We start from the raw sequence: 22,387 nt of genomic DNA, 5'->3' as shown, positions 1-22,387 counted from the left end.
GTAATTTTATGTTTAAATATGCTATTCAGGCCATATCTAATTAAATATGTGCTAATGTGCATATATTTTGAAGTGACGAATCTGACCATTGAAAAAAAACAAGGTTCAAAATTATGTTTGCATTTTGTTGATATCTGAAAAGACATTTTCAGAGGGGATTATGAATATCTCCTTTTGTTACCCTGTAAATCAGAAAATACTGTCAATAGCCTTAAAAATAGATTTCCACCCTATTTTTAGGCATAAAATATCATATAAATCAGGCCAAGAATGATATATCAACAAATCCCTCTGAACAAACCTTCACAATATAGTTAGGAATACGGCTGTAAAGACCAAAGAGAGTCGAGTCTGAGTCGAGACTGAGACCAAAGAGGGTCGAGTCCGAGACCAAAGCGAGTCGAGTCGAGACCGAGACCAAAGAGAGTCGAGTCCAAGTTGAGACCAAGACCAGAGAGAGTCGAGTCCGAGTCGAGACCGAGACCATAGAGGGTGGAGTCCGAGACCAAATAGAGTCGAGTCCGAGTCGAGGCCGAGACCTAAGAGGGTCGAGACCGAGACCAACGAGAGTCGAGGCCGAGACCAAAGAGAGTCGAGTCCGAGTCGAGGCCGAGACCAAAGAGGGTCGAGACCGAGACCAAAGAGAGTCGAGGCCGAGACCAAAGAGAGTCGAGTCCGAGTCGAGGCCGAGACCAAAGAGGGTCGAGACCGAGACCAAAGAGAGTCGAGTCCAAGTCGAGACCGAGACCAAAGAGAGTCGAGTCCGAGTCAAGATCGAGACCAAAGAGAGTTGAGTCCGAGTCAAGATCGAGACCAAAGAGAGTTGAGTCCGAGACCAAAGAAAGTTGAGTCCAAGTCGAGACCGAGACCAAAGAGAGTCGAGTCCGAGTTGAAGCCGAGACCAAAGAGGGTCGAAACCGAGACTAAAGAGGGTCGAGTCCGAGTCGAGACCGAGACCAAAGAGAGTCGAGTCCGAGTCGAGACCGAGACCAAAGAGAGTCGAGTCCGAGTCGAGACCGAGACCAAAGAGAGTCGAGTCCGAGTCGAGACCAGAGAGGTTGGATGACCTAAGGTTGGGTCTGAAACCAGACCTAAAGAAATATTCAAGAATATGTAAAATATTTGGTGGTAACAATAAAATTGGCACCATACTCAAACAGTAAACCAAATATACCATGGAATCATGTACACTGTAATGGTAAAAAGGCCACATTGTGGTGTAAAGGTAATTTTATTACAATTATGACTTATTATTACAATCAGTAAGGGCTCTTTCACATAACATTACTGCACACGAATTCTATGCGACTCTTATATGAACACTGAATTATGGATGATAAGGCAGACATTTTCAATACATAGTTGAGCTAGAGGCTCCACATCACATCTGAGCTGGGTCCTGCTGCATTTGCGCACAAGAAAGTCAGCAATCATTGGATCATGACTTTCTTGCGCAGAAGAAATTTAGCAATCATCGGTCAGGAATCATCGGTTTCAATCCCATATTCAATAACTTTCTAAAAATATTATGTTATTATACATTTTATGCAAATATTGGCAGACAACCAATATGTTACAGATACACTGTGTATCCCTACTTAAAATGTAGTCTAACTAGAACTACACATAGTTAATGACTATTTCTAAATCTCTGTCGGTGATACTTCCATCTCCTTCTGAGAACTCCTCACTTGAATGTTTACTTAATTTAATATGCTGTTTTGATCGATTAAGGCTATTGATTTACACAGCGGGAAATGAAATCGACATCTGATTGATGCACTTGGTCCTTTGACCTTACCTTGAATCTTGTTTCACATTGCCTAACAAAGATATAGCCTAAATGCATTTTCAAAATCGATTTGTATAGGACATCAGGCAGAGCTGAGAGAGAGGACCACATGGAGCTTAAATTGAATTTGTCATTGATTATTACCCAGACCAGTTATCTGCGATATATCAGAGCCAGAATCTTGTCTGGAATGCCAAAAACCCAACGTGCTTTAACTTATTTTACTCGTACCCTCCTCTGTCATGTTCTGTTTTCCTGTCTTCCTCTTAATCTTTTTCACTTGATCTGGTTCACTCGCTCCCCCTTCCCTCTCACTTAATGACCAAAAAATGGCACGCACCCAAGGCCCAGGAATAATAGCGCTCTCTAGTCGTTAGATTCTTGGCTGACATTGTTCTGGACACACACACTAAACCCAAGTCTTTTCACGACGCGCTGTGAATCACAGGTTCCTGAAGGACATGTTGCCGGACGCTCTCAAGGTCCCATTGAGCCAATGGTTGGCAACGGCGGCTGATGGGAGAGAAGGATGGCTCTCCTTGCTTCTGTTTTCTGTAAAGTCTTGCTCTGTATGCATGACATATGATGTTTCGATGGTGGAATAGATGCTGAAAAATTTAGGTCTTCGTTTATCTCATGCACCGGAGAGCTTGGCGTCCATTCCAATGACCTGCAACGAATAATCCCAGGTGCCCTTGACTCTCGGAAATGAGCATATAAAGCCTGAAAACAAGAACGCTGCTCTCCTTTATGAGCCAGTAAGCAGAACACTAGGGTAATGTCTTTCTGTTGTGGGAGTTCACAAACACCCTCCCACCTTTCGCCCTGCTAAAAGCCCCAGGGCTCTAGAGACTGAAAGGCAGCAGTCTTATCTGTGGGGGTAAGGTGTGTCATGCCCCGCACCGCCCTTTAGCACTTCCCTCTCTCACAGCTCTATGGGGGACACAAAGAGGATTGTGCTCCGGGAGAGGAAAAAAGCTGGGTATTGTTGGATTAGGTGTGAAAGTACATGGGTAGTTGACGTATGATATGGAAATAGAGAAAAAAACTAGTTGGTATTTGTAATTTATGTATTGTGTAACTTATTTTACACATGTTCCATCAAGCTTTTATTTTTGGGGAACCATGGCTTAAAGCTTCTCTTGTATTGATAAATGCTTCTCATTTATCAGTAGGATAAAAGAAATAAAAATGCTACACTAAAATTGGAGTAGGATGGAGAAATAAAATTGGAGTAGGATTTACTTCAAAAAATATTTTCAAGATTTGTTATCACAACATTCTTTCTTTTGTCAAATCAACTTAAATAATTTATTTAGTTGAGATAACGTATTATTTTGAGTTTCTGATGATTAAATTAATCTCCTTCATTGTATTAACTCACTTTTTCCAGTTCAATCAACTTAAAAATTTTAAGGCAACCCAGGTTACTTACTTTTTTAAGTTAAACCAACAATATTTTTTACAGAAAATGCTAGTAAATTTACATAGATTTGCCAAGTAAAACCTAAACATATTTATCAGTAGCTTTAATTAGAAATCTTTAAGTTAAATTTACTTGGAATATGGAATTAAGTGAACTTTACAGAACAATAAGTCATTTTTACTTCTCTAGTAAAAGGTTGACAATATCGATTTAGTTGAAATTTCCTTTGCATTTGCATTACATTTCACTAAAACAATAATATTGAATTTTATTAGTCATTTATAGTATGTGCTTTACTTAGATCGTCAGATGTTAAGCATCAAGTGAATGCAAAGAACTCAATACTTGGTAGACAATACACAATGGCGGTAACGTTTGATGGGTCGTTTTTGTGTTTGAATGTGTCATTTTAAAATGAAAATGGCAAGTTACTAATACTGACAACAAAAATCAATGATAAAACAGTGTAAATACAGCTGGAAACCAGTGAAAAATGAACCTCATTAATTATTCAAGGTCCAGTGCATGATGGGAACCCCAGTATCAGAAAAGTTGAGCAACTTTTAATTAATTTTATTGAGTTGATATTTACACTTTCATTTCTTCTCCCTTGAATTAAGTACTGATATGGAATTTACTTAGTTTTTTTAAAAATTCTTGCCTGAACTAACTTTTTCATGTAAATTACATTGTTTTTTCAGTAGTATTTACTTCACCAAAAAATATTTTTACAGTGAATTAATAATGAGCTGCTCGTGTGATCTATATCACCTATTTTTGGTTTTATTTCCATGAATCATGTCTAGGGGATTATTTCACACTCTTTGTGTATCATTGTATCATTCCTCAGATGATAATAGTAAGTCTGATCACTTTGGAATTAAGTACTCAAACAAGTTGCATTATTTGAGGCATTATGCAAGTCTATTTCCCTAACTCCATGCAGAAGATTAATAATTTCATAAGACATGCTTTATGTTGGGTTATAGTCTGGTATCATGTTTGACTGTTATCCAGCTGACTCTCAGTCTCAGCACACAGAAGGGCACAAAGGCCTGTGTTTTCTGTGGCCATGGAAAGTGAAGATCGGGTCCATGCAACTGTGTTACAGCCCTGATTACTGAGTAGGATGAGACCCTTAACCACATAAGCCTATTGGGACGTCCACATTAGCCCTCCAAGTTAAAAACAGTTTGCACTGTAAACTCACAAGCAATTGATTCTGAATTGTATTGCATTTGTTCTTAGTTCCTTCATTTTTGTTTGAATTTTATCTCTGAGATTTCTCATTATAAGCAATAGGGGATGGGATAAAAAAATGGTATCGTGATTTTCTCATCGATTCTCAGCTTAGTTATATTTCTGCATATGCATGATAGAATTGTGTGCAAAAGTAAAGATAAGTTCTGTCTCAAGGACAGGACAAATCATCTGATTTGTTAAAGTGGAAAAAACGTCTTGCAGAATCTTTACAAATCGGAAGATAATTTGTGACATTGTTCAGACTTTCTGAAACAATGAGACAAACAAGATCTGTTCTCCACTTTATCTCACTGCTGTCTAGGAGAAACAATTGAGACATTACACAAATCTGACTTCCTATGGGAAGTTTTGTTTGGTCTGCCGGATCCGTGTTGCTTCAGGGTGGGCTTAACAGTGTGGTAGTTTAATTACATCATTTGTCTTAATGACCCAACTAATGACGATAAGCAATAGCTGTAGGCACATTTAATGCACATCAATGCATAATGTCCAGCTTTCACCCCCTTTAATCAACCCTCTGGGCTTTTAAAATCGCCCACCGCATCCCAAACAAGAGCCAGATGGGAGTCCACGCATACCTCTGCCCTGAGGAAAGTCCCCCAGCCGTGAGGAGAAAAGCGCCACTCTCTGCTTCTGAAGACAAAGATAAATTGACCCCCGCAGCTGGTGCCGTCTCCCCTCAATCTGTGCTCAGATCTGCCTCAAGTGTTCGCACACAGTCTGGGCCAGTATTAGGTGTCGCGTATAACAGGTGTGACGGTCTTTAAGTCCGTTCTCATGGCAGTGGCTGACTTATGTTCTTTTGAATTGCTATGGTCTTAAAGGAGTCATATCCTGATGACTTCTTGTGCTACATCTTCGTTTTTTCATAGCCTTTCCACCCATAGATATGTATATAAAGGCTAGATGTGTTACGGCGGAGTTTCCATCGTCATCACCGGCGGCCATCTTGTCACAGACAAGCTGATGTAAGATGAACGGTCAGCACGAACACAAATACTCTTATCTCGTTGAAATCTTGACGGATTTACAAACGGTTTGGTTTCTTACAAACGTTATTAACGTGGCTATAATTATCTGGATGATTATTTATTTATTTATACACTTTTTATTTATAAGTATGCAGTGTCATAACTACATCTCTGACGTTAATAACAAAACAAACCGTTTGGAAATCGGTCGAAAATTGAGCAAGTTATGGTCATTTAAATAGTACATGTACCATTAACACAATGTTACGAGTGAGCGAGCTGCCTGTGACAAGATGGCCGCCAGGTGCAGACGTCGACCTCCATTGGCCAGCAGAGTGGACGACATATCTAGACTTTATATAGATATCTATGTTTCCGCCTCTCTCTCTCTCACCCTTATACCCAGTGTTGGGGAGTAGTTAACTACAAGTAGCGAAGCTACTAACTTAACTACATTTTTCAGTAGCTTGGCTGTAGCTCAGTTGCTTTTTAAACAGTGTAGCTTTTCCAGTAGCTAACTACTTTTTGCAGCAAGTAGCGGTGTAGCTCGAGCAAGAGCTACATTGTGTTTGTCGGAGAAACAACTAAAGTTAATTACCCATGGCATTATTTGTCCAAGTTTTATGAGAAAATGTTCTACATGCAATTTACGTTGGATGTATATTTTGTTCTCGCAATGTTGTTGGCTATTTGTTGCAATTTTGCACTTTTGACAAACATTCTGAGATATTTGGGTGTTGTGTGTAATAAAACAATACTTTTTGAGATCATAATTTTATTGCATTGTTTTAAACAATGTTTAGTTTAAATGTTACTGTTTAAAACAATGCAATAAAATTATGATTTCAAAAAGTATTGTTGTCCCCTTCTGTCCTTCCTTAGACACTTATTCAGTTATTAATAATATACGTTGTTCAGAAAAGCAAAAGTAGTTTCAATGTAGCTAGCTACTTTTTGATTGTAACTTGTAGTGTAGCTAACTACTTTTCTAAAAGAGTAGTTTGGCTGTAGTTTAACTACTTTAACTTACGAGTAGCTTGTAGCTTGTCAAACTAGTTTCAGAGTAGCTTCCCCAACACTGCTTATACCTCATGTCGTTTCCAAACCATAAGACTTTTGTTCATCTTCGAAACACAAATAAAGATATTTTTATGAAATCTAAGAGATTTATGTCACTTCATTGACGGTCTACAGAAGTACCATTTTGATCAAAAAGTTAATAATAAAGAGATCGTAAAACAAATCCGTGTGATTGTGGCGGCTTAGTAAACATTTTCTTTGCATTGCTGTATATGACGAAAAGATTAAATTTAGGCTTTTATTCACATATAAACTTTGATCAGCGAACATAAAGACAAGCTCAACCGTACTTGATATGTGAGAACAAACTTCATTGGTTCTTGCTAAAGCTCAAACGTGATGCGTAACACGAGAATGAACCTCATTGGTTCTTGCTGAAACTCAAACGTGATGCGTAACACGAGAATGAACCTCATTGGTTCTTGCTGAAACTCAAACGTGATGCGTAACACGAGAATGAACCTCATTGGTTCTTGGAGAAGCTCAAACGTGATGCGTAATGAACCTCATTGGTTCTTGGAGAAGCTCAAACGTGATGCGTAATGAACCTCATTGGTTCTTGGAGAAGCTCAAACGTGATGCGTAACACGAGAATGAACCTCATTGGTTCTTGGAGAAGCTCAAACGTGATGTGTAACACGAGAATGAACCTCATTGGTTCTTGGTGAAGCTCAAACGTGATGCGTAACACGAGAATGAACCTCATTGGTTCTTGGAGAAGCTCAAACGTGATGCGTAACACGAGAATGAACCTCATTGGTTCTTGGTGAAGTTCAAACGTGGTGCGTAACACGAGAATGAACCTCATTGGTTCTTGGTGAAGTTCAAACGTGGTGCGTAACACGAGAATGAACCTCATTGGTTCTTGGAGAAGCTCAAACGTGATGCGTAACACGAGAATGAACCTCATTGGTTCTTGGAGAAGCTCAAACGTGATGCGCAACACGAGAATGAACCTCATTGGTTCTTGAACATCAAGCAAACACGACTGAACTTCTGTTTACCGCAACTGATGTGTGAGTTGATAAATGTTTATATGTGAATAAAAACCTATATTATCTATTTATCATATAAAGCGATCATGTCTCTTCAGAAAATTTGGACTAAACCAGAAAATTCAGATCTCTTTATGAACTTTGAGGTGTCAAAGTCGTAGTTGCGTAGACTGTCAATGGAGGGACAGAAATCTCTCAGATGTCATTAAGGTATATCTTATAGATCCCTATTCACAAAAGGTCAAGGAAAATCTGATTTCTCATGATATGTCCTTTTTTAATTCCATCTGTCTGTGTTCTTCTCTTAGTCATGGCTGCGGATGTACGGCTACCTCCCTCAGGCCAGCAGGCAGATGTCCACCATGCGCTCGGCTCAAATCCTGTCGAACGCCATCAGCGACATGCAACGCTTTTATGGGCTGGAGATCACTGGACAGATGGACATCGACACCATAGAGTAAGAGACTCAGTCCATCACATGATCTGTTTGAGCTACTACCAGTCATCGTCAACCGTAATCAAACAATTGATACTTCCATCCCATTAAACCTGTAATTAAAATGAAAAACAGAGTTCACCTGATGGAGAACCTTCAGGGAATATTGGTTAATGTCTGTGGAAGTAGTTTTCAAGCTGAAGGATCCCATGGTCTTGCATTATCAATTTTAACTTCACTTTCATTTTCCCAAAAGCTGATTGATCGAAGTTGACCGTGGAGAACATCGGTCCCAATAGTCTCTGTGATCGACTTGATGCTAAAGGAAGCCAGTTTGATTAGAAATGTCCATAGACAACAGTTTACAAGCGATTCTGTTACACCTCATGCTAAACAGATAATATGAAGGCCCGTTCACATCAAGATTGACAACCATGAAGATAACTATATAACTTTATTAGAGTTAGGGCTGCAACGATTAGTCGACAATAAATAATAAAAAAAATTGTCGACAAATATCTTTGTTGTCGAGTAGTCGTTTGTTGTCGTAAGGGCGTGCAATATCGCGATTTGACCGCTACGGCGCTTTGGCGCTAGAGTGTAATGCAGCCCTTTATAAATGCAGTCAAAGAAAAAACAGCGCGAATGACGGAATGCAAACGAATCCGAACTAGCAAGGTTTGGCAAAGTTTTACAAAATTATTGTATTTTAATAATAGAATATTATATTATTATAATTACAGTAATGTGATGATTTATTTTGCATCGAATAAAGCTTGAATGAGCTTAGGAGTCAGAGCTGTTTTTATTATTGTAGCACTATTATAGTCTTATTACTTGCCTGTATTTTGTTCCATAATCATAAAGACTTACAAAAGGAGATGTTAGGAATAATATCATGACAGTTACTTTTTCTTTTTCATTCTGTAAATTAAAAGGTGAATGAGAACATATCTGTCAGCTCAATTCTCATGTATAAAACTATTGTAATTTTATATCTATAATAATGGTTTGCAGATTAATATTTTACCCTTTTTGTGTCCTGAAGTAATGACCCCTTTTCTGTTTCAGTTCTATGAAAAGCAGTGGGCTTATTAAACAATGCTTCGAGAGCATTTGTGTGTGATTTGAGTTAAACTTAAGAGAATGACCTGTTTGGTTGGCTCTATAAGTTCATTAAAACCACTATTTCAGAAGCTGAACTGATTTTTTATTTTTTATATTATAGTAAGAATATGTATAACTCAATGTTTTAACTAATTGAAAAAAGCTGAATAACCGTTCCAAACTTAATGATTAGCTGGCAAAATAATCGATGATTAGTCGATTAATCATTAGATTAATCGACTATCAAAATAATCGTTTGTTGCAGTCCTAATTAGAGTGCACACCAACAAATTATATTGTTCAGTTTATTTGTTTAAGTGTGTGCCTAAACTATGCACAACGCCCAATCTGAAATTCAAGCCCTGTAACAGCAACAATATTCATCCGCAGCAGATGGAACGAGTGAGTGAGGAGAGGCGGGTTTGTGTGTCACTCGCTGTTGGAGCGATGAGGGAGAGCAGCTGGTATCATGTACTGTATCTATTCTGAGGCATTGGTAGTTTTTCAGATATTTTAGTATCGATATGTATATTTTTGACAACATTACATTGTACTTCGTTTTTTATTTCAGATGCCTTTTTAAAAGATTCAAGTGGCCAGTAGGAGTGACTGTGTCACACGCCACTGCTGAAATCCACCAGCATTTAGCGGGTGTTAATGTCAAGTTCAGCTTTCTTAACTTTTCAACACTAATCCCTCATCTGTTGCTGTCTTTTTAGGGCCATGAAAAGACCTCGCTGTGGTGTCCCTGACAAGTTTGGGGGTCAAATCAAGACCAATGTACGACGGAAACGTTATGCCCTTACTGGCCACAAGTGGGACAAGACCCACATAAGTTTCAGGTGGGTTTGAATTTGACTATTAAGTCCATTTTCAGTGATTTTGATTTTCCTTGCGTAATGTTCTTCCTGTGTTTGCTGTGGATGCAGTATTCAGAACTACACGCCTAAGATCGGGGAGTACAACTCATACGAGGCCATCCGAAGGGCCTTCAAAGTGTGGGAGAAAGTGACGCCGCTGACATTTGACGAGTTTCCTTTCCATGAGGTCAAATACGGCCGTCGGAAGGAACCGGATATTATGATCTTTTTCGCGTCGGGTTTCCATGGTGACAGTTCTCCGTTTGACGGAGAGGGGGGTTTCCTGGCTCATGCTTACTTCCCTGGTCCGGGGATGGGGGGAGATACTCACTTCGACTCAGACGAGCCGTGGACCATCGGCTCGCAAAACCTACAAGGTGAGTCGGAAGAATCTGTGTGCTTTATAGACCCCTTTTGCGCCGACGTCACAGTTACGTCACAGCGCTAGCTGGAGGCAAAACAAAGTGAAAACTGGAGGCGGCCAATACAAACCAGCACAGATTCGGCTACATAATAAGGAGCTTAAATAATTGTTACTATTATTAAATGTCATCTTGTTGTGTTGTTTGGTGCAAGAATTGATGAAAAATGAATATGCTGTATCTGGACTTTTATTTCTAGAAAATATTCACATCATTAATATCGCACTGTTATGTCACTCTTTACATTGTCGTGGTCTCGGCGCTGGCTCGGCAGAACTGCAGATCGTACACACAAGTCTTGTACAGGACCATATAGGCATCTAAAGATTTATATGCCCTCAGTTTCTATTTACGATCGGTTTCTCTATAAGGTAGGTGTAGAAGTCAGGCCACTCAACCGAGGTAACGTACGTTAATCCTGTCAGATCATCCATGCATTGAGTGAGCGTGTAGGCGGCTACGGGTCGGCCAATCTGGTTCTGTCCGTTAAAAATAACTTTTGGTAATAACAATCGCGGCCCTGGACACTGAGTGACCTTACACATTAAGATAATATCGGATTTTCTCCAGTCATTGTTAAAAAACAAGCTAACAATTCTTGCTAACTAGCGTTAGTGAAGCGGCCAGATGGATCTTTCTGCCTCCACCTAAGCTCCGCCCACAAAAAAACGTCACCATGTTTACCAACTGTAAAAGGGTCTATAGATTGCATAATATGTAATATATGTGAAATTATATATTCATACACTACCGTTCAAAAGTTTGGGGTCAGTAAAGCCTAGTTCACACTACATGATTTTAAAATGCCGGGCTGAACTGTGCGGTTCACACTACATGCCTTGCTCTCTGTGAAATGAGAAGTTGTTGAGTTGTTCACACCACACAACAGGAGGTAACGCACTACACGAGTTGACAACAACTCTGTCACCCAACGATTCTATCTTGTCTACAAACCACGTTTTGTCATGAATAATCACGCCAAAAAAAACGAACCAGAAATGACGCGCACCAATACCCAGCGAAAAATACTAAGAACACAACACGCGATTATGGACGTCAGACAGAAACTAGTGCCGCAAACCGTTAGCGCGATGATTTGCTCTGAGAAAAAACGCAAAAAAAGAAAAAATTAGATTTACCCGGTGACCTCAACCCATGCCTTGCTCTGATTGGCTGGAGCTCATAACATCACTGAGGTTGAGTCGTGCGACAGCTCTGGATATCTAGCATGCTAGATATTTTTCTGGGCTCTGTGTGGTCTGCGAGCGTCTTTAATGTGTTGTTGGCTCTTTCATACTAACAGATTGGCGAGCGTTCATCGCCCGCTAATCCCCCGCGATAACACCGTGATCTGTCGGCGAGCTCAACGATTTGCAAATCAAGCTTAAAATGGGATTAAAATCATGTAATGTGAATTAGGCTTCAGGTGTTTTTTGAAATAAGTCTCTTATGCTCACCAAGACTGCATTTATTTGATAAAAAAAATAGAGTGCCGAAGTTACGACGTCACTCTGTAGGCCAAATCGCGGAAGTGAGTTAGCATTTTAGCATCCCTCGCTCTAAAGTCTATGGGAATTTTTGAATGGGTTTTTGCTAAATCGCCTGAAATATGGTCAGTGGTGAACAAAGCCTCTAAATATTTTCACGTTTTGATCTATGACATAGAACACACATTTATAACCTGCTGGTGTTTTTTTAAACTTTATTGTGTCTGCTTGTGTTTTTTAAAAACTTTATATAGGCTTCAAAATGTATAAATTTCGGATTAACAAAACGTGTAAGGGAACCCATCCGCCGCTAACTTCCGAGTGGTCCTACAAAGTGACGTCATCACTTTGGCACTCTATACAGTAATATTGTGAAATATTATATAATATAAATAACGGTTTTCCACTTTAATATATTGCAAAGTCTAATTTATCCCTGCGATCAAAACTGAATTTTTAGCATCATTACTCCAGCCTTCAGTGTCACACGATCCTTCAGAAATCATCATTATGGGTGGGGCAACCTGTCAGTCACATGAGATCGACCAATAGCAAACCACTATGAATTCCCCATGGACAAAATGAAGCCCTGAAGCCGTTTCACTCGGATACGTCACAAGACTATTAAAACCGAAGTTGTGATAATACAGCCCCTGTTTCCTAAAGTAACTCGGAAAAGCCTCTTTGTCTTTAAATGGGCCAAAGGTCGTAGTTTTCAAACAGTTTAAAGGAATTATTCCATCATGACACATTTGATTAATCACTGACACACTGTAACACTGAGAGAGAACTCATCACGCAACTTCAAAAGGAATCTCGAGGATTTTCCAGAGCGAATTTCCTATTGGTTTGTAATGTCTGGCTACAGGATCGTCATTGTTAGCTACAGTTGAAGTCTCGGTCAGGGTGTCACAGCTGTGAGGAGAGATGTCTCCTATTGCCTTGAAGTTGCATCTTTTACCAGTCGCGACCGTCAGACGAGAGCAGCTTTGAATGACGAGTGCATTTGTCTGTGAAAGCCGTCATTGATTGAACTGTCTGAAAGCATCAGGACAACCAGTTCAGCGCTTCTCTTATCTGCACACTCATTAGCCTTAATGGTGTTGCCTCTCTGCGAGAGAGAAAATACATGAAGAAGCAACATCACTATCCGATGACTTCATACAGCCTGCATTAACACTGGCTTATAATGGACACACTCAGTATTAAAGGGAAGCAGTCAATCGTTGTCTGTCCCTCCCAAAATCAGGATTTAAGAATCACATAGAGCCTTTTACACCCGCAGAGTCACAGATCACTATGACAGCTGGAAAATGGAGACAGGATATCATTAAAATCAGTCACAGACTGAGTGCACTGTCATTGCGAGTGTTTCCATTAATCGTGTGCAGATAAATGCATATTTTCTCCTTTCATATGAACTGAAACGCCTAAGTGAGAGGAACACTTACTATAGTATGCATTACAAATCTGTACCCATGCAGGACATGATGATTTTCAATCGGCAAGTGGCCTACACTCTCAGAAAAAAAGGTACAAAAGCTGTCACTGGGGCTGTACCTTTTCAAAGGTAAACTTTTGTCCATTTTAGATGCTAATATGTACATTTTAAGTGTTTATATGTACATTTTAAGTGCTAATACGTACATTTTAGATGTTAATATGTACATTTTAGGTGCTAATATGTCAATTTCATGAGCTAATATGTCCATTTTAGGTGCTAATACATTTTAGGTGGTAAAATGTCAATTTTAGGTGTTAATATGTACATTTTACTTGATAATATGTACATTTTAGGTGCTAATATGTCCATTCCATGAGCTAATATGTCCATTTTAGGTGCTAATACATTTTAGGTGGTAAAATGTCAATTTTAGGTGTTAATATGTACATTTTACTTGATAATATGTACATTTTAGGTGGTAAAATGTCAATTTTAGGTGTTAATATGTACATTTTACTTGATAATATGTACATTTCAGGTGCTAATATGTACCACTAAGGTACCAATATGTAACGACAGTTTCACTTGTCGCCAGAGGGGGCGTAGTTCTGCAAAAACTCAGAGACTTGCGCAATGCAACTTTAAAGTAACTTTTTCTTTTATCATTCTTGCTTTAAAGAAGAACCCTAATTTTGATAGTTTGACTAACTCACCAAAGCACATGTAAAGTACATGATTATAATTTTAAGTGTAGTGTGTTATATGATTTTACAGAAAATTTAAAACCTGTGATCTCAATACCATGTGTAAACAGGGCCATAGTGTGAAGACCATTTTAAAACCTGAAACCTTTTGTGCAATGGGAAGGTACCATAAATGTTAAAGGTTCCTCATGGTACCATCAATGCTAGTAAAGGTTAACTTTTAGGAGTGTTTAGCCTCCTTTCCACCATCAGAAATGGTTACACTATTACAAACCGTTCTCGGCCCGCATTTCTCGGCAGTGCTGTAAAGGATTGGTCACTGGCTACCAGTTTCTCTGTATTTGGCCTAGGATGGTGTTTGAGTGAAGTAAACAAGTTTAAAAATATATTTTCATCCCTCACAACATGGTCACTATTTTACATCCCGCATTGTTGCATTTGTATTACAATCCAAAGAGCTTTGTTATCACCCACGCAGTGGAAAATTAAACCACATCCGTACCAGCTGTGTCGTATCGGCACAGAATAGCAACGAGAACAGTTTGGTTCAATGGTGGAAAAGCGGCGTATGTCCTAAATATAGCTTCTCTTCCTTATCTACTGCAAGACCAGTGGCGATTTTATTTAATGTGCACACTTAAAGCGATAGTTCACTTTGAAATTAATTTATGGTATGTTTGTTATGTCTTTGTTTCCACAGTATTTTCAATTTTGATATTTTTAGGTCAAACCGTTCTAGTCTGTCAGTCATATAATGGAGGTCTATGATCACCACCTCAAAGAGCATGCACAGAGAAGTCCAAACTAAACATGATTTAATGACTCGTAAATGTAAGTACACACTGATGGCCTAAGACACGAAACGAGCGGTTTGTGAGAGAAAACGAACAGTATTTATATCGTTTTTACCTCTTGTAATCACAGCCACGTCCAAGTGATCTGAGGGCGCGGGTGCTTTGTGGCTGTTGGTAACGAGATAAAAACGATATAAATACTGTTAGTTTTCTCACACAAACCGCTCGTTTCGTGTCTTAGGCCATCAATGTGTACTTACATTTACGAGTCATTAAATCATGTTTAATTTGGACTTCTCTGTGCATGCTCTTTGAGGTGGTGACCATAGACCTCCATTATATGACTGACAGACAAGTACGGTTTGACCTGTAATTACTGCGGAAACAAAAACACCTACATCTTGGATGCCCTTGAGGAAAGCTAAACCATACCAAAAGTGAACTATCACCAAAGCAATATGCAGTCTCCTCATGCCAGAGTTCTCATAAAGTCTCCTAGAGCGAATGCTGTTTCTATCAGACATCAGCTCTTCTCATCCTTGCTGACCATTACTGTAGCTCTCTCTTATACCTCAGCCTGTGATATTTAATGTGTATCTCCTCCAGGTAATGATCTGTTCCTGGTGGCCGTACATGAGTTGGGCCATGCCCTTGGACTGGAACACTCCAATAATCCTTTGGCGATTATGGCTCCTTTCTACCAGTGGATGGACACGGAAAACTTTGAGCTGCCTGAGGATGATCTCCGTGGGGTCCAGCAGATTTACGGTAACCTGTGATGTTTTAATTTTATTGTTTATTATCTCTGATCAAAAGGGCAGTTTAGCTATTGGCGTAGCGGTTGTGCAACATTTGTTCTGGTCTGCCGCATTTAATTTCCGCGTCCCGTTCTCTTCTGTTCTCCTTATCATCTGGCAGAAAGTGTTTATAGACAATATAGATATACAGCTTTAGTGTCCTGGAGCAGAGTTATTATATTCATGTGTTGTTTTGCTTCGTTTACAGTAAGCAGGTTTAGTGGTGTTCAAGCTTTACACAGTTTTATAATGTTTGTTTTTGTGGTAGATTGGATTTACTTTGCCCTTGACCAGGCCATGTTCCTTTTGAAATACGCTGGTCTTTGTGGACTTTAGTAATATTTATTGAAGTTTTGCATGAGGGAGTTTCAGCTGTGAGGGAGAATTGTAGGCATCCTTCCCAGTTTTAGAAGAAAGAACTCGTGCTCATGTCATGGTGAATTCGTTAATCATTTTACACATTATTGGTGTTTGTGAAGGCAAGCATCACTATTATTTTTCATACTTAAAAAGAAAAAAAAATAGGTTTGGAGACAGAAAATGAAGCCTAGTTTTTGAACCATTAGGATTTCGTAATGCGTTCAGGGTCCATTAATTCTCACTGGTCTCTCTCTATATATTATCATTACTCATTGCATAAATAAGTTAATGTAATACTATAATATTTTTTTGTTTTAATTCTGCATTAATTGAATACAGTTCAAAAAATACTACCATGTTGTATAAAAAGTTTATTAATGAATATTTTTTTGTTCAAATGACCATAATTAGAAAGTTTAAGGGAAATCGTCACAGTGCAAAATCAATACAAAAAGCTTAATTTGCTTTAATCAAAATATATTATCTTATTTTTGGAGATTAAATTTGACGTGAGCAATATCTTGATCCTTTGTGAATTTCACAAACATCATTTCCACACACACACCCACCCAAAGTGTGCCAAGAAAAATCCATCACACCACCAGCAACCTGAACCATTGATACAAATCAGGATGGATCCATGTTTTCACGTTTTTTATTTATTTATTTATTTATGCCAAATACTGACCCTACCATCGGAATGTCTCGAGACTCATACCAGGCAACGTTTTTCAATCTTCTATTGTCCAGTTTTAGGGAGTCTGTGTGAATTGAAACCCTAAAAGTAGTAGTAGTAGTAGTAGCCTTTATTGTCACGTAGTCACAAGTACCAGTGAAATTAGCCATCAACCTATCCATCCATCCTAAAAGGTCCAAAAGCTGTCGCTGTGGTGTTAGCTTTTCAAAAGGGTGAATATTGGTACCTTAAAGGTACATATTAGTAGCTAAAGTGTACATATTAGTAGTTAAAAGGAACAAAAGTGTACCTTTTGTAAAGGTACCGCCCTGGTGACGGCTTTTGTACTCTAAGTATAGCCTCAGGTTGCTGTTCTTAGCTGACCGAAGTGTCATCGGTGTGTCTTAGCTCGTCTGCTTCAAGATTTAACATGTTGTGCATTCAGAGATGCTCTTCTGAAGATCTCGGTTGCTTATTTCAGTTACTGTTGCCTTTCTATCAGCTGAACCTGGTCATTCTCCTCTGACCTCTGGTATTAACAAGGCATTTACACATGCAGAACTTTTTCGGACCATTCTCTTTAAACTTTAGATTTCTGAATTACTCAGACCAGCCCGTCTGGCACCAACAACTATGCCACTTAAACCTCCTTTCTTTCCCATTGTGATGCTATATTATCTTGAATATGTCTACAGGCCTCAATGCATTGAGTTTCTGCCATGTGATTGGCTGATTAGATAAAACTTTTGCTGATAATTTACTCACCCCCATGTCATCCAAGATGTCCATGTCTTTCTTTCTTCAGTTGAAAAAAATTAAGGTTTTTGATGAAAACATTCCAGGATTTTATTCCATATATTGGACTTCAATGGGAACCAAACGGTTCAAGGTCCAAAAGACAGTTTCAGTGCAAACTGCGAACTGTTCAAAGGGCTTTTTACACGATTCCAGGCGATGAATAAGTGTTGTCAAGTGAAACAATCGGCCATTAAAAAAAAACTAAATTTAAGTTTTATAAGCTCAAATTGTCGTGTGATGCGCGTTTGTGACTCTCCTGTTCAAAATGAACAAATCTTTTCCCGAGTCAATTCGTTCATTGTCAATTCGAACCAAATGACACGATAAAAGATTTGATAAACGAGTTCGAACAGGAGAGTCACAAGCGCACATCACAGAACAGAGCAAAGCGAGCATTTGATTATAAAACTTAAACTTTGTTTTTTTTTTTTTAATTGAGTGATCATTTCGCTTGATAAGACCCTTATTCAACGTCTGGTGTCGTTTAAAGCCCTTTGAACAGTTTGCAGTTTGCACTGAAACTGTCTTTTGGACCTTGAACTGTTAGGTTCCCATTGAAGTCCATTATATGGAGAAAAATCCTAGCTATTATATTAGCTATTATGTTTATAATAGTCTGAACTAAGAGGTTGCCACAATGAGCTGTTATTATTAGTACAAATTCTGAAGTAGTTTTGTTTCTTCCACCCTTCCTTGTAGGACCCCCGAACAGTTCTCCCACTCAGGCTCTCCCCACCGTGACCCCTCGGCGCCCTGCCCATCCGGACCCCAGGGTCCCTCAGCCTCCTAAAACCCCCCCCGGAGCACCCCCTCGCCGGCCACCGGGGCCTCGCACCACCGAACGCCCCGATCACTACGGCCCGAACATCTGCGAGGGCAACTTCGACACCGTCACCATGCTCAGGGGAGAGATGTTTGTCTTTAAGGTGAGTTATATAAAAGCTTAATTACATGCAACTAACCCTCAGCCAAATCCTTATTCTACCCTAACCCTGTAAGTACATGTTATTAATTAATATTACTCTGTATAAATACACCTTAAAATAAAGTGCAACCAAGCTTTTTATAGTAATGAGAATTTTATGTCACAAACATGTTTTTGACAGGCTTCGTAAGATTCACTCAAGCGGTGAAACTTTAACAGTCACAGTTCCAGGTGAAAGACCTGAGACACAGGTTGAGTCCTGCTGAGGTCGTCCTGCTCTCAATCAGGCTTTGTTGGGCAATGGGCCGTAAAAACCCTTGTGCTGGTCTTTGTTACGAAGCAGAGCTCCATAAAGAGGACAGGAAACATGTATTCGGAGTCTGGAGTTGATCATCGGACTTCATCTGCTCTGCTCCGTTTGCTGGAGTTGCGGTTTTGTGGTCACGTCATGTCATGTGATTTGCTCTCGCATGAAAGAAATGCTCTCTGTGGCAGAGTAACTTTAATTTCTCTGAAGAAAACAAAAAAACTAAAAACATACCACATCATATGATCTTTCTTTTTTTTGCCATTAGATGAAAAAGCACATTATTTTGCTTTAGTCTTGCTGTTGGAGAAGTTCGAAGAAATGTACAGGACACTCACCTGAAGGATTATTAGGGACACCTGTTCAGTTTCTCATTAATCACTGAGTATTTTTACAATCTGCTCAGTTACTGGGATTTTCACGCACAACCATTTCTAGGGTTTACAAAGAATGGTGTGAAAAGGGTAAACATCCAGTATGCGGCAGTCCTGTGGGCGAAAATGCCTCCAGAGGAGAATGGGCCGACTGATTCAAGCTGATAGAAGAGCAACTTTGACTGAAATAACCACTCGTTACAACCGTTGTGAAGCCACAACACACACAACCTTGAGGCGGATGGGCTACAACAGCAGAAGACCCCACCGGGTACCACTCATCTCCACTACAAATAGGAAAAAGAGGCGACAATTTGCAAGAGCTCATTAAAATTGGACAGTTGGAGACTGGAAAAATGTTGCCTGGTCTGATGAGTCTCGATTTCTGTTGAGACATTCAGATGGTAGAGTCAGAATTTGGCGTAAACAGAATGAGAACATGGATCGATCATGCCTTGTTACCACTATGCAGGCTGGTGGTGGTGGTGTAATGGTGTGGGGGATGTTTTCTTGGCAAACTTTAGGCCCCTTAGTGCCAATTGGGCATCGTTTAAATGCCACGGCCTACCTGAGCATTGTTTCTGACCCTTTATGGCCACCATGACCCATCCTCTGATGGCTTTCTGATGGAAAATTGGTTTCTTGAACATGACAATGAGTTCATCAATATGGTACCTATCAATATGGGCCAACATTTCTAAAGAATGCTTTCAGCACCTTGTTGAATCAATGCCACGTAGAATTAAGGCAGTTCTGAAGGTGAAAGGAACTTTTTTTATTTCTAGATGTTTTATTTTATTTCTAGATGTGTGAAGCCGCGGGCAGACTTTACTGGGGATGTTACACCTTAGCACAGTTTGTTGGAAAAATACATTGACGTGTTTCTTCTTCAGATGTTACTGTTTAACTGGTCGCAGTAGTCAGGTTATCCATTAGACAACAATCAGATGTCCTCGAGTGAAGAACCACTCCTTAGTAATCTGAAAATAAGGCCGCTCCTCGTGTAACACAATACTACAAGTTAACTCATGCAAGACTGTGTTCCTCCATGCACGTGTGTCTGTTACGATGAGGTGTTGGGGTTGAGGGAGAAAGCAGGATAAATTTAGAGCGTGTTGGCCGCAGAACGGGCTCTGGTTTTAATTTGGGCTTGGTTTGGAAGTTGGATCTCTTTCAAGGTCCTGGTGGAGAGCCAGAGTGAGTGTAAAGGATACTCTGAGTTTCTGTTCATGATCACTATTAGCACAACTCATACTAAAGGCCCTAATGAACAGCGAAATTATTTTTCGTTCTTCTCTTAGGGGTAAACAGAAATACCTTTGCAGTGGTACTGTTAGCTAACATCACTGCTGGGTAGGGTTGGGTATCGTTTGAATATGAACGATTCTGATTCCGATTCCTTGTTTCGATTCCGGTTCCTAACGATTCTCGATTCCGATTCTTTTAAGAGGCAGGGTCAAAAAAGTTTAGCTAACCTTGCTAACCAACGGCCTTTCTGAAAGAAATACTCCTTTTGTCACAAATTTTGCATTTTGCCGAGATTTCGTTATTTTTAGAAAAGTGAAGCCACACTTTGGATCGCCGACGTAAGGTACTCATGTTCGACTCGCGTGGTTATGCCAACACTTCCGGCAGACGCTTCTTCGTTGGTGTTGTTCAGCGGTTTCTTCTTCCGGTCGGCGGACTGTGAATATCGAAACTAGGAATCGAAATTTTAACTTTTGAACGATTCCGGGAAAAACGAAAAGTTAGTCTCGGTTCCAATCGATACTCGATTCTCGATACCCAACCCTACTGCTGGGAGTGACGTTTAGATGAATATGTAAATGTGCTGTGAATTAACACACAGGTGAGAAAACCGCGGTTAAGAAAGCATCTGATCATAGCGATTTACACCAGCTCTGCAATTCGGCACTCTAGTAAAGTTACGTTTATTTATATAACTCTGTATACCGTAGATTGCTTTAAAGCAGCAGCTGTGTTCATGTTTTTACTCACGGACGTCTGACCTCGACGGACTCCGAGGAAATGAACCGAAGAAGATTTCCACGTCAGAAAAGGCGGAGCTTCAGAGCCACACCCACCTGTTATTATTTTTAACATGCTAGCAAGATGGGATTTAAACGTTGACGGCTGAAGTCCCAAATTTGGTTTGAAGATGGAAAACGTACCAAGCACAATGTTCTCCCACCATTCCTGATTTCTAACACACTTATGCTACGTTCACACCGGACGCGAATAGTGCGTCAAATTCACGTCTACCGCGTCTAGTTTGACGATTGACCACTTTGTGTTAATTCGCGCGTCAAGAGCAAAACTGACGCGGGTAAATAAAAAGTTTGAAGCGAAATTTAAAGTTTGAAGCGAAATCTCTCTCACGTCCATACACGAACTTATGCACATATGTTGATTGTCTTTACATCATAATACTATTTCATATAATCTAGATATGGAATGAATAACATTCAATACAAAATGAACATGTCTCGTATATAGAAATAATGTTTTAAGTGATAAAATATTTGCTTTGTTGTGCATAATCCCACCATGCATTTAGTTATATACAAAATAATTTATTGAAGCATCCAGACACTTCACCACGTGAGCAAGCAGCTAGGCTCCTGATTGGTTAACGCGGCGCGAATTCACGCCAAAGTTCAGATTTTTCAACGTGGGCGGCAGACGCGAATTCGCGTCAAACACGTGAATGCACAAATGGCACTAACTAAATCATTCGCACGTAACGCTTAACTCGCCAGACGCTCAATTCGCGCATTTCGCGCGAAAGAGCTTCCGTGCTGCGCTCCACGCCTCATTCGCGCCGCAGGAATTTTTCACGCGCGTAACGCGTCTTTGCATTGACTTAACATTGAAATCATTCCCGCCTGACGCGCTATTCGCGTCCGGTGTGAACGTACCATTACGACTGTCGGAGGAGTAACTAAAGCTGTGTTTTTCCGTCATCCACGGTCATGTTTATATGTAAATTGCATAAGCTTATTTCGGCCATTAGATCTAAAGATCTGAATAAACTCATACATTTACCCTCCCCTCGAAGAAATCAGGACAGAAAGTGGGCTGCAAATAAACTTGACTACCATTAGTACAGAATATACAACCATCATCATCTGGTCGTTGACTCTGAATCGGGTTTCTTGCTTCAGGGCCGCTGGTTCTGGAGAGTGAGGAGGAATCGAGTGCTGGATAACTACCCTATGCCGATCGGACACTTCTGGAGGGGTCTGCCGGGAGACATCGATGCCGCATATGAAAGGCATGATGGCCGATTTGTGTTTTTTAAAGGTATTTTCCCTTTCTAACTGCACTTAAAAACTGATATAGCTCTGTGCTGTTAAAAGTTAATATAGA

At 39.8% G+C, this 22,387-nt stretch overlaps 1 protein-coding gene across 1 annotated transcript in view; it reads left to right on the top strand.

Annotated features, from left to right (window-relative positions):
- The window catches only part of mmp15b (matrix metallopeptidase 15b), a 39,932-nt gene that overhangs the window by 6,644 nt on the left and 10,901 nt on the right, over positions 1-22,387 (top strand). Inside the window, exons 2-7 of the mRNA XM_039690931.2 lie at positions 7,836-7,984; positions 9,790-9,912; positions 10,000-10,307; positions 15,388-15,549; positions 18,112-18,338; positions 22,183-22,321. Coding sequence (XP_039546865.2) covers positions 7,836-7,984; positions 9,790-9,912; positions 10,000-10,307; positions 15,388-15,549; positions 18,112-18,338; positions 22,183-22,321 — 1,108 coding nt within the window. The remainder of the gene's footprint in view (positions 1-7,835; positions 7,985-9,789; positions 9,913-9,999; positions 10,308-15,387; positions 15,550-18,111; positions 18,339-22,182; positions 22,322-22,387) is intronic.

This window comes from Pimephales promelas, chromosome 1, assembly GCF_988280905.1.
Source record: "Pimephales promelas chromosome 1, fPimPro1.hap1.1, whole genome shotgun sequence".
In the NCBI taxonomy this organism is placed as follows: Eukaryota; Metazoa; Chordata; class Actinopteri; order Cypriniformes; family Leuciscidae; genus Pimephales; species Pimephales promelas.
This window is presented reverse-complemented; position numbering and strand designations above follow the sequence as displayed.